We start from the raw sequence: 12,886 nt of genomic DNA on the forward strand, positions 1-12,886 counted from the left end.
TACAATTACACTCTTTTTATCTTCGAAGCTTGACCGTGGCAGAGAGAGTGTTACCAGCCGAGTCTATTCAATTTAGGATTTGGTTTTAGTACCGCTTCCATCCGCTGTGTGGCTTTTAGTGTGAACCGCCACATTTCTAAATACGCAACAGATGGGGTAAATTTTGTTTTTTAATTGTCCAGCTAAGTAACGGGTATCTTATAGTCTTGCTTTTAAGTAATTTAAATTTGTAACTAATTTAATATTTAAATAAAACATACTACACAAAACAATAAAAAAAACTTCTAATAATTCTGGCGCGTACGAATTAAAAATATGTAATATACAACAAATCTAATTTAAATTCGTTTTCAACATTTATTTTTAGGTTAAGAATATTGCAAAGCTCGAGCGGATGTCGTATACAAAAATGAAAACTTGGGATCACCTAAGATTTGTACAATCATTTCATTAAAAAGTTTTTTGAATTGTACCTGATTATTAGTGGATCCGTTGAAATACAAACTTTGAATTCGATGACAGCTGCGATGTTTCTCTTAAAATTATCCCAAAAAGCGATATCCTATGGCATAGTATTGCTTCTTATCGAAGCGATAAGCATTATTAAAAGTCATGGTAAATATAAAACAATCATACAAATTAAATATCACTTGTGTAATTTTAAGTCAGTCAATCTTAAGATTTTCTCCAGTTAAATGTCCGGCGGTCTTATAAAAAGTGGTTTCGGGAAAAACGCTTTCATAGTTTTAAGTACGAAATTATTGGTACTTGTTGAAAAGTGTTTAATAGGAAAAGGAATTCTTATATTTTTACCTTTCCAACGAATACAAAATATCATTTTACTCCACAAGTAACGGGTATACAAATATACTTAATAATTACATTTTGTTTAACCTTATATTAACTTTAGATTAAGTGAATTTTGTGCAAAAAAAAAATCGATCATATGGATAAGATTTTATCTTTGCATAATGTATATGATATGAAATCTCTTATTTATTATATGATATGGAATCTCATATACATTATGCAAAGATAAAATAATATCCCTAAGATGACTTTTTATAAACATAATTTAAAATAAATAAAAATTACGCGTTTAATAACATGAAACGATAAATATATGTTTTGTATATAAGCAAGGGTATGAAAACTTCGATTTTCCGAAGTAAGATACTAACCTGTGTTTAGTAATTTTTGTTTATAATTATATTTTTAAGGAAACAGCGAGTCAGATGATGTAGGGCCTGAGTTTTTGTCAAAGCTGAGCAACATAACGGTACCCCTAGGACGTGATATATCATTCACCTGCGTTGTTGACAACTTGGATCAATATCGGGTAAGTATATGAAATTTTTAATGTATTCAAATAACAGGCCAATTGAAAAGTCTTTGGCTTGACACATAGATGGCACAACTGGAATCAAATCTTGATGTTTAGTTACCCTTAACCTTCAAAAAATGCGTGTATAAATTTGACGACTGTCGGATCATTATTTTGTGAATTATAGCATTTTGAGTGAAACTACTTTTGTTATTGTTGAAAATATTAATAAATAGGAATTTCGTGTGTTGATAAAATATTGTTTTTTGAAAGGAAAAAATTCAGTTAGCGCAAAAGCCTAGCTAGATGACGAGTTTCCAGACACTGCCCCAGGATAATCAACCATAAAGGATTGATATGCTAAGTATAGACGTAGTGAAAGACGGCGAACGCGGTGGACTCACAAAAGAGGTTGTTACCGATGAAAATATTAAAAAAAATTCACAAAATGATTTTGAATGATCGTAAATTAAAATTAAATGAAATAGCAGGCACTCTAAATATATCAACTGAACATCATATCATTCACGAATATTTGGGTATGAGAAAACTTTGTGCAAAGTGGCTGCCACGCGAGCTCACTTTTGACCAAAAACAAGTAGACGATTCCGACTTTTCTATTGGCCTGCTATATGTTATATATGTTTTCGTATTGCTCAGTTTTTTAAAGGAAAAAACTCTAGGAGTCGATTTGGTGGACATTTATTGATTCTTTTCTTAAATCTCTAAAAAGAATGCCCAAGCCATTGACTGCGAAGCTACGCCAACGGAGACGTCGGCATCGGATCAGTCGGTTCTTATGTATGTCAATGTATATAAATTGCGGCGACAATATAGCCGCGTATCAGAGAGAGAGCGAGTATTATGCTCAGATAGTAACGGAGCGGTCGCGCATGCCAGACATGCCGACTCATCACTTAGGCTGCCTATTGCATTCTTGTGTGTTACCTCGAACTCGAAATGCTGGGAACATTTGCTTTTAAACAAATGCTACATTGTATTTTCAGTGGGCTGGGAAAAAACATTTTTGGGCTATAAATGCCTTGTTCAATTTGATAAAGTGGCAAGATTATATTGGATTACCGTCGAGTGCGATCGTGTAGCGCGACCTGCGTTTAACTTCCTTTTCCAAGGCGCCAAACATAAGCGATAGCGAACGCAAGGTTTTGTGAGCATTTCCAGGTGATTTATCGAAAACAGGCGGGCAACTACAGGAGACGGACTAATAGCAAATATTGCGTTATTATTAATTGTCTACGATTTTGACTTAGCAGAAATTCGTTCGTTGATGATAGCTCATTTGACCTAAATAAATATGTAGGTATATCTACACAAGCAAAGTCTGGTGAATACGGCGAGTGGGGTAGCAGCTCCCAGCCAAGTGTGTTGATTGTATCCTGAACCAGTTTTGCTTTGCGTGCAGGTGCATTGCCATGGAGCAAAATTACCTTGCAGTGTCTTCTGGTCCATTTTGGTCGTTTCTCAATCAATGCATGGTTCAAATTGATAATTTGTTGTCTGTAGCGATAAGTATTAACGGTTTCACCAGGTTTTAGGAGCTCGTAGTACACCACACCTTTCTGGTCCCACCAAACACACAGCATTGTCTTCTTGCCGAATCGATATGGTTTTGCAGTCGATGTTGATGGCTGTTCCAGATTAACCCATGATTTTTTCCGTTTAGGATTCGTAAAATAAATCCATTTTTCATCGCCAGTAACAATCCGATGCAAAACTGATTTTCTTCCGTGTTTTTAAAGTAAAATTTCACAAATGCTTTTTCGGTTTTCCATCTGTCTTTTATTCAATTCATGTGGCACCCATTTTCCACACTTTTGGATCATTCCCATAGCTTTTATACGGCCAGAAACTGTTTGTTGTGCAACATTTAAGATTTCTGCCATTTGCTTTTGACTCAAAGTGTCATCTGCATCCAATATCGTTTGCAATTCGGCGTCTTCAAACTTTTTTGGTGGTCTTCCACTTTCTTCATTTCTCACTTTAAAATCATTATTTCTGAACCGTTGAAACCATGTCTCGGCAAACATTCGATGCCACTCTGCAGCACTTTTTTTTAAATGAATACAAAAAATTAATGCTTTCCGCACATCATCACTTTCTGGTACAAAATTCGACATTTTTAACACGATGAAAATTATGATGTTGTCTGTTCAATGACTTGATGTATAGTAAATATGATTCACAGATGTCATAGCAAACAAAAATAAATAAATATAGGCTCGTTCACAACAAACGTTCCCTATCGAGACATTTGTATCTTGACGCTCACTTCATACCGGTATATAGAGCTACCAGAAAACGATAACTTTGCGCAAATAATTTCAATAGTATTGAATTCCTCAAAAAAAACCTCCTCTAATGTAAAAGTTGAGTCTACTCCAGTAGCTCTAACTCTTTTGGCTTAAAAAAGACAGAGATTTTAAAAGATGGTATATCTCTAGCGTAAGAAAACTTAAGATTTTGGTGGAGCAGATATTGTTTCTGCAGAGCCAACTTGAGCCGGTAGTCCGGACTCAGTAATCCCTTGTGGCGAGGTAGCTATAAAATAAGGGATAGGTGGATCCACTAATTGTGAAACCACAGCGCACAGATCGGAATTCTTAGAAGTCTCTGGTTGCATCCAATCCTCTACGGATTGTTCGGATATCGAACCTTCTTAGCTGATGATTTGAGGGTTGGCTGCAATCGCCTGATTGCAACATCGACACAAGCGAAACTGCAAGCCTGGCCCCTATGAAAATTCATCACTTGTCTGGTCATTAAAACCATCGCTCTTGGTGTGCACCATGTTTTCACACAGCCAGCAAGTCATGTTAGACTGGTCAGACCTTATTACGAGGTCTCATTTTTTGCAGAAACAGACCAAATTATTATTACTAATTATACTTATTCGGTCCACTGGTCCAAAAAAACGAATTTCGAAACTGTAAGCGACCAGTTATAAGTACCGCAAGAGCGCAGAAACTGCACGCTTAGATGGGGAAAAGAAAACGGATAACGCACAAGTCGGCGGAGTTATATACTCCAAAAACACAGAACATGAAAATGTTTCGATAAGGCCAACCTATGGGATATCAAAAAAAATACAAATTCTTATTGCAGAAAAAAAAACAACCGTTTACTTTGAACAATAGATTTTAAGATTTAAAAAGTATAAAAACACATTTTTGTTATATATAAAATATCATGTTTATTTCTTTGTATATTATTATAGGATGTTTCACATCAGTGAACTAGACTATAGCGACTGTATAGACGGAGTATATGATGCTTGTAAAGAAAGTGTAGAGGAAATTTGATTGTTTTAAAAATAAGCAAGTTAACGAATATCACAAATACTTATTGTTTTTTCACTTTTATGTTATTTTCGAGGATTCCTTTCTTTCTTTCGAGGATTCCTTTATAAAAAAATATATAAATAACGAAATGGAATGCAATTATTAATTTATTATAAAAATTACAGGTGGCATGGATTAAATCAGATTCAAAAGCAATTCTTGGGATACACACACACATGGTCTCACTAAATCCAAGATTATCTGTGACGCACAATGGGCACAATACCTGGAAACTTCACATATCTCGAGTACAGATAAATGACTCCGGCAGTTACATGTGCCAAGTTAATACCGATCCCATGAAGAGCATCGTAAGAAAAGTTTTGTATTAGTTGGATAAGAGGGTGTGATTAAAAGGGTGTTTTGGAAAAAAAATGGGAGGCTAATGGACTCCTTTTGAGTTCTATTTTTCAGCTAAAACTTACCATTAACCAGTTGACATCTTAAACATTGTATGCTTTGCAGTCTGGACACTTAGATGTTGTTGTGCCGCCCGATATCTTAAGCCATCCAGAACAAAATCTAGAGGAAGGAGTCAGCACAGAGGGTGGAACTATTTCACTTGTATGCAGAGCGACAGGTGTTCCAAAACCAAAGGTACAGTGGCGTCGTGAGGCGGGAAAGGAAATAATACTTCGAGCGGAGAGCAGAGATAAACAAGGTTAATATGATGAAAAAATTGAATGAACTTTTTTGGTTCCCTTACAGATGGTTTAATAATTTTTAGGATTAGATTGCTTTTTTGTTGTTATTTTTGAACCTTTAAGGTCGATTTTTATTGTTTTTAATGTGTAACGTGAAGTGTGACGTGAAGTCATAAACACATAATTGATTTCGAAATTTTCGAACAAAAAAGGGACAAGCTTGTTTTCATTATTTTCGTTCTACCGACCAACACATTTTTTAAAACGTTATCTAGTTAAAAGCTTTTAGCCCGAGAAACTTTTACATGATGTTTCCTAAAACCAATTGAACTCGACGTCAAAACTCAACATAACCTTGAAAAATCGTCCATTTTTGTCTAGGTGTCTATAGAAAATTTTGTATAATCCTTTTTTACAGTATTCGCCTTTACAATATTGAATTCTTGGCACATTTAAAAAAGTAAGAGACTTTTTCTTAAATATTTTACAAATTATTTAATTTGATTCAATTTTGTACTGTTTTCAATCAGCTTTAGAGTTCTCATTTATCAAAAAAAGAATTATGATTCATTCGGTTAACGATCTAAATTTTAAATATTAGATCTTCAGTTTGTCATTAGAGTGGATTTGTGGCAAGATCCTAAAGTCTAAACTAATGGGCGATCGAGCTGACTTAAAGTTTCAAACGGAAGTTTTTGATTATGAGATGGACGGCGAGATGCGTTACAAAGCTTTAAGATTCGATTGTCTGTTAATAGTAAATATTAAGATTTTACCATTTAGTTCGTTTTTTTTATGGGCTTGCTTTGATTTAATGTGGACCCCGCGGCTGGCTCGAATAAATTAATAGCGCAAGAAAATTAATGGTGCAAAGTTGCAGCAGTACTATTTTGAGATTGCGTTCATAAGGGATAGCTAAACATAGTAGCAGACGCTTTGTCAAGACAGCTGCTGCCCAAAACTTTGAGAAGAACAAAGGACATCTTAGCATCGATACTTGAGAAATGAAAGAGGATCGGGAACACAGCCTCAAAATTTTGGTGACTATGTGATAACAGGCGACATCCTGTACCGGCATGTACCTCACAGTGCAGGAAATCAAGACATAGTAGATTGGAAGTTGTGTGTACAGAAGGCAACTATTGAGCTAACCGCACAATTCAGTTAGGAGTCGATATTGAATTTCAGTTCGTTACACCAATTAAATGCATATGAGAATGCATGGGAATAATCTGCAAAGTTTTCTAGCGCTGTCCTTTGATAAGATTTGGGGTACTTAAATATGTGCGGAGCTAAACACTTTTAATCTTCAAGTGTTTTTTACCCACCAGTGGCAAGAAACTAAGTATAAATAAAATAAAATTAAACAAAATGACAACATTAAATAGCATTGGGAAAGGCGTTTAAATAAACACAAGGCTAAAAAAACCTGCATCAAATTAAATTGTCTTTTACACCAACGAAAAAAAACTATATAACATCGCCGACATCATTCCCTCGCGAACATCAACCTTCACCAACATCATCAGTTAGATATATTAGTCTTAACTTACTTAATTACTTAAAGCTATTGATTAAACTCAAGGTCACACTATGGTTATATTTTAATTTCTTCTATAGCACAACGTTTTTTCACTTAGATTTAATCACACTTGCACTAAATTAATAACTTATAAAAACAATTAACAATTAATATGCCATCTGATAAGATAATTGACCTTCTTAAAAAGCAATCCGGGATAACTTATCAAATAACAGTGTTCAAAACTCAGGTGCATAGATCTCGAGGGGAGTCTAAAAAATACTGTACTACAAAATAATCATAGCAGATTAGTAACGATTGGTGTAAGTGATCATATATTTATACCCTTGCAGAGTGAAGGAGACATAAAAAGTATATATGTTATTCATCAGCATCACCAGGAAGGTCGATCTAGCCATGTCCGTCTTTCCGTCTGTCCGTCTGTACGTCAGTTTCTACGCAAACTAGTCCCTCAGTTTTAATGCTATCTACTTGAAACTTTTCCGAAAGTTGTCTATTGCAGGTAGTAATAAGTCCGAACGAGCCGGATCGGGCCACTTTATCATATAGCTCCCATCATATACCTACACTTGTGTTGTTGTTGATGCCTTTGCTTGCTCATTCTTTCGTCGCGATCACTCGCATACGCGTAAAGCTTATCAGCGACCCAACTGCAAGCTGCGCTTTCTACAACTACGTGGTTTTTCTATGCGTATATATCAGACAACAACATAACAATTTAGTATGTCTTTCGTTACTCGAATTAGCCCTCTCTCCAATCCTGAAGACGCTTACCATCCTACACTTGAGGTTACTTTAGAAGCTTCAGCTCCATTACAGTCATGTTCCGAAATCGAACCAGCATCTTTTCGTTGTTTTAGAAGAGCTAAATTCGCAGAATTGAATAGGCATTTATCGGAACTCGACTGGTCTTTTATGGATTCAAACGATGATGCCTTACATATTGTGGAACAGTTTTATGGTATACTCTACTCTGCTTTCGATACGTTCGTTCCCTCATTTCCCTCTGCAAACGCGCCTCAAAAGCCCCCTTGGTTCTCTCGTAGACTCTCTTTCCTGAAAAATTACATGTCTAGACTTTTTAAGAAATTGAATAGAACTGGGCTCCAAGTTGACCATTCGATGTATCTAATAGCTCGTTCAAATTTCTTACCTAAACCGTTGCAGAATAGAAGTCCAAGATAACCCCAAACAGTTCTACGCATTTGTTAATTCGAAACGAAAATCGCAACAATTTCCATCTTGCCTTCACCTTGATACGACATCTGCCTCTAGTGATGCCGATATTGCGAACTTATTTGCAAAAACTTTTTTCAGTCCACGTACTCGTCTTTCAGTTACGATAACACTTCATTCTACCCCTACCCACTTCCTCACTCCAACTGTTTTTTCACGCCCTTAATTAGTGAGGATGATGTCTTACAAAGTCTGAAAACAATCAAGATGTCCTTTTCTTCGAGCCCTGACCTTGTACCGAGCTGTGTTATAAAAAAATGTGCCGTAGCTTTGTGCAAACCTTTATCTAAACTTTTTCAAATATCCTTCCTTCATTCGTTTTTCCCTTCATAAAAAAGAAGGCAAATCGGACATTAAAAACTACCTCGGTATTGCAAAACTGAGCGCGATCCCCAAGTTTTTTGAACAGCTTATTACCGCTCAGCTACAGCACCAATGCAGCTCAGTAATGTCCCCAACTCAGCATGGTTTTATGAAACGTAGGTCAACGACTACAAATCTTCTGGAATTTACCCCAGTCATCAGAAGCGCTTTTAAAAATAACATTCAAACTGATGTTATTTTTACGGACTTCAGTAAGGCCGAACTTCGGCTGCGTGCAGACGTGTTTTATTAACGCTCCGGAAAAACATTTAGTCAATCAGTCGAAAACCTTCGAAAAATTAGTAAACGCGAGGTTTTGCGTTTCGCGATGCAAATCGCATATCGTAAACTAAAGTTTTAATTAATTAAATAATTAATCTTTACGCACTAACGATAAACAAATGAGTAAGAACGTGGATCAGCGCATTCAATGACAAAAACAACAAGACGAAGCCCGTGAATTCAGAGAGAGCAAGACAAACGTCGTCTTTCTTTGGCCCGTAGCAATGCTTATTTTACGGTGACGAGTAATACTCTAGAACCGAAAGTGCTTGAAGGTGCAAGTTTACTGACCGCCGAAAACCAGAGAGCTAGCTCTTGCTCTCCCGCCCTGCTCTTCACCGCTCAAACGCCATGGAGTGAGCAATGCAAGACTCCAACAGAGCTTCTGCCGCCTAGCGCAAGAACAACAGCAGCTACTACAACGGTCTCTGTCGCCAACAATGCTATAACGACTCCACCCTCTTCTTGTGCTGCAGGTAAAGCAACAACACAACCAAGTGCAAAAATCGGTGCAAACGGCAAAAAAAAGCTACGGTAGAAGAAGTGACAATTCTGCAAGCGGGTTCGGCCATGCGGACAGGCATGGATCGCTACATTAATATCTCCAAGCGCAAGCTATCACCCCCAAAAAACTCGGACGGCAATAAGCCAAAAATAAATCGTTCCAACAAAGGCCCTGAAAATCCCGGGCCATTAGATGAAAATAGATTTTCCATTCTGGCGGAGCCTGTAACAGAGTCGGAACAATTAGCCCCAAGGAAACTAAAGCCCCCACCTATTTTTATTCTGGAGAAGATCTCGAATGCCCTAGTCAACAAAATAGTTGAGCTTGTCAGAAAAGATAACTTTCATGTTATTCCGCTTATGAAAGGGAATAAAAGCGAAACTAAACTCCAAACCAAAACCGAAGACGATTTCCGAGCAGTGTCGAAGTACTTTAACGATACCAAAAAGAATTACTACACGTACCAGCTGAAAAGTTGCAAAGGTTTGCAAGTTGTGCTCAAGGGAATAGAACCCGATGTGACCGAAATTACAGAGGCCTTGAAAGAAAACGGTTTTTGCGCAAAAAATGTGATAAACATTAGGAAAAAAAACAAGAAGCCGCAACCACTCTTCAAGGTCGAGCTGGAGCCAGACAGCAGAACTTTGAAAAAAACGCAGTGCACCCGATCTACAAGTTGCTGTACATTCTGCACCGTAGGATCACAGTGGAAGAGCCGCACAAACGGACCGGGACAGTGCAATGCACAAATTGCCTGGAATACGATCATACCAGGGCTTACTGCACCCTCAGGTCAGTATGTGTAGCTTGTGGAAACTGCCACGGCTCCGAACCCTGCCCTGCCAACAAGGAAGACTCTCTCACTAAAAAAAGTGTAAACTGCCAACGAAACCACACCGCAAACTACACAGGCTGTCCAGTCTACAAGATGATGAAAAGTCGGATGCAACGAGCGAAAACGGCACGCTCCCTGAACACACAAAACACTTACACTCTCACCAGCAATTATAACTTTAAAATACAGGGATACACGTTCTACGGCACCGATCATCCAGATGGTAAAGCGCATGGCGGAACTGGCATCTTAATAGGAGACCGCGTCAAACACCACTTTCACCAACGGTTTGCAAAAAATCATCTGCAAGCTACTTCGATAAAATTACAGTTGGGCAACTGCAACCTTGCCATTGCCGCTGTCTACTGCCCACCCCGCTTTACAGTCTCCGAAGACCAATTCATGGACTTCTACAATTCACTTGGTGAGCGATTCATAGCAGCAGGAGATTACAACGCCAAGCTCACGCACTCGGGATAGCGCCGGATAATGCACTCATTAAAACATGCAACAATCTGAACTACGTTTTACCAGACAGCCCTACATACTGGCCTACAGATCCTAGAAAACTACCTGATTTAATTGATTTTGCTGTGACAAAAAACATTTCTCGCAATCTAATATCAGCAAAATCGCTTTTGGATCTATCATCGGACCACTCACCTGTGCTATTAACTCTTCTTCAAAGCCCGGAATTAATCGAGCACCCTCGCAGGCTGACGTCTCATAGAACCAACTGGCTGAAGTTCAAAAAGTACGCAAGTTCCCACATTGAGCTAACTCCACAGCTCAACATCAAGGAGGACATCGACTGCTATGCCGATGCACTGGAGTCTGTACTCGTCGCAGCAGCCAAAGTCTCAACACCGCAAGGGTGGGATGGGCACACACACCAACACAAATCTAACCCTGAAATCGAACAGCTTGTTCTGGAGAAAAGACGTTTGAGACGTGCTTGGCAAACCAGCAGATCCTCCAAACAAAGTCTTAAGGAAGCTGGTCGCAGACTGACTAGGGCTCTAAGGCAAGAAGAAGTAAAAGCACAACGCCAGTACATTGTGAAACTTTCACCAGCACTAAGCATCCCTTGTGGAGGGCCCACCCAAATCTAAATGCGCCGGCCGAAACAGTAATTCCCATAAGAGACTCTTCAGGCAGCTGGGTCAGAAGCGACAAAGACAGAGCTTGTACATTTGCTTTACACCTTCGAAATGTTTTCCAGCTAAGCCCTGCAACTAATTCATTCGCACTACCGTCGCCGTCAATTCGAATCGAATCTGAGACGGAGCCAATTCTGTTTCAACCAAATGAAATTGCAAAAGTAATCAGCGAGCAATTGAAACCAAAAAAGGCCCCAGGCGGTGATCAAATAACTCCCAAAATGTTAATCGAACTTCCAAACTGTGCAGTTGAGGTTATTTGTAAACTCTTTAACGGGATTACACAACTGTGCTATTTTCCAAAAAAAATGGAAAAAATCGGTAATCATAATGATCCCAAAGCCAGGAAAAGATCACACAATACCAGCTTCGTACAGACCGATAAGTTTACTCTCGTGTCTGTCAAAACTGCTAGAAAAATGCCTTTTGACGCGCATAATCCCATATCTGAAAGAGCACAACGTTATTCCAGCACACCAATTTGGCTTACGGGAAAGCCATGGAGCAATAGAGCAAGTCAACAGACTAACAACAGTAATACGGACTGCATTCGAGCTTCGGGAATACTGCAGTGCGGTATTCCTTGACGTTGCACAAGCTTTCGACCGAGTCTGGCTTGATGGCCTTATGCATAAAATCAGAACGATCCTGCCGGAAAACACTCACAGGATACTTGAATCGTACCTTTACAACAGAGCCTTCGTCGTGAGATGCAACACTACAACATCCGACGACTACGCTATAGAGGCTGGAGTTCCCCAAGGTAGCGCCCTTGGTCCAACTCTATTTCTCCTCTACACCGCAAATATCCCCACGAACGAGCGGCTAACTACTTCTACATTCGCAGACGATACCGCGATCATAAGTCGGTCCAAATGCCCAATTCAGGCAACAGCATTACTAGCTGATCATCTCGTTGTAGTGGAGAGGTGGTTTTCAGACTGGCGTATAAAAATAAATGCGCAAAAGTGTAAACATATAACGTTTACTCTTAACAGACAAACGTGTCCCCCGCTAACCTTGAATAACACGCCACTTCCACAAGCTGACGATGTAGCGTACCTTGGCATCCACCTAGACAGGAGACTTACATGGCAGAGACATATCGAAGCTAAGAAAATTCACCTAAAACTAAAATCAACCAGTCTCCATTGGCTTATAAACGCGCGCTCCCCCTCTGCCCGGACTTCAAGGTCCTGCTCTACAATTCAACGCTTAAGCCAGTCTGGACCTACGGCTCCCAATTGTGGGGAAACGCGAACAGCAGCAACATCGACATTATTCAGCGAGCACAATCAAAAATCCTGAGAACTATCACTGGGGCACCTTGGTATGTTCGGAACGACAACATCCACAGAGATCTTGGCATTCTACCCGTAAAAGATGAAATATGAAAACAAAAAGCGTCCTACCACACCAAGCTAACTTCTCATCCAAACCAGCTCGCCAGGTGCATAGCAAGGGTTTCCAAACGGAAACGCAATGATCTTCCAGCTCAGCAATAGTTATATAGACTGTCAGATAGTTTTTTAATTTAAGATTCTATATACTTATTGTTAGTCTCAATTCAGAGAAGATCCAATAAATAAAATGCAAATGTTAAATAAAAAAAAAAAAAGTAAGGCTTTTGATCCC

At 38.7% G+C, this 12,886-nt stretch overlaps 1 protein-coding gene across 2 annotated transcripts in view; it reads left to right on the top strand.

Annotated features, from left to right (window-relative positions):
* The first annotated feature begins 387 nt into the window (after positions 1 to 387).
* The window catches only part of LOC108049103 (lachesin), a 162,389-nt gene continuing 149,890 nt past the window's right edge, over positions 388 to 12,886 (top strand). For both annotated transcript variants that reach the window (XM_044459362.1, XM_044459363.1), the window contains exons 1-4: positions 388 to 615; positions 1,221 to 1,339; positions 4,809 to 4,994; positions 5,149 to 5,344. In XM_044459362.1, the coding sequence (XP_044315297.1) occupies positions 516 to 615; positions 1,221 to 1,339; positions 4,809 to 4,994; positions 5,149 to 5,344 (601 nt within the window). In that variant the 5' untranslated portion in view covers positions 388 to 515. The remainder of the gene's footprint in view (positions 616 to 1,220; positions 1,340 to 4,808; positions 4,995 to 5,148; positions 5,345 to 12,886) is intronic.

This window comes from Drosophila rhopaloa, unplaced genomic scaffold, assembly GCF_018152115.1.
Source record: "Drosophila rhopaloa isolate 14029-0021.01 unplaced genomic scaffold, ASM1815211v1 contig_196, whole genome shotgun sequence".
Lineage (NCBI taxonomy): Eukaryota > Metazoa > Arthropoda > Insecta > Diptera > Drosophilidae > Drosophila > Drosophila rhopaloa.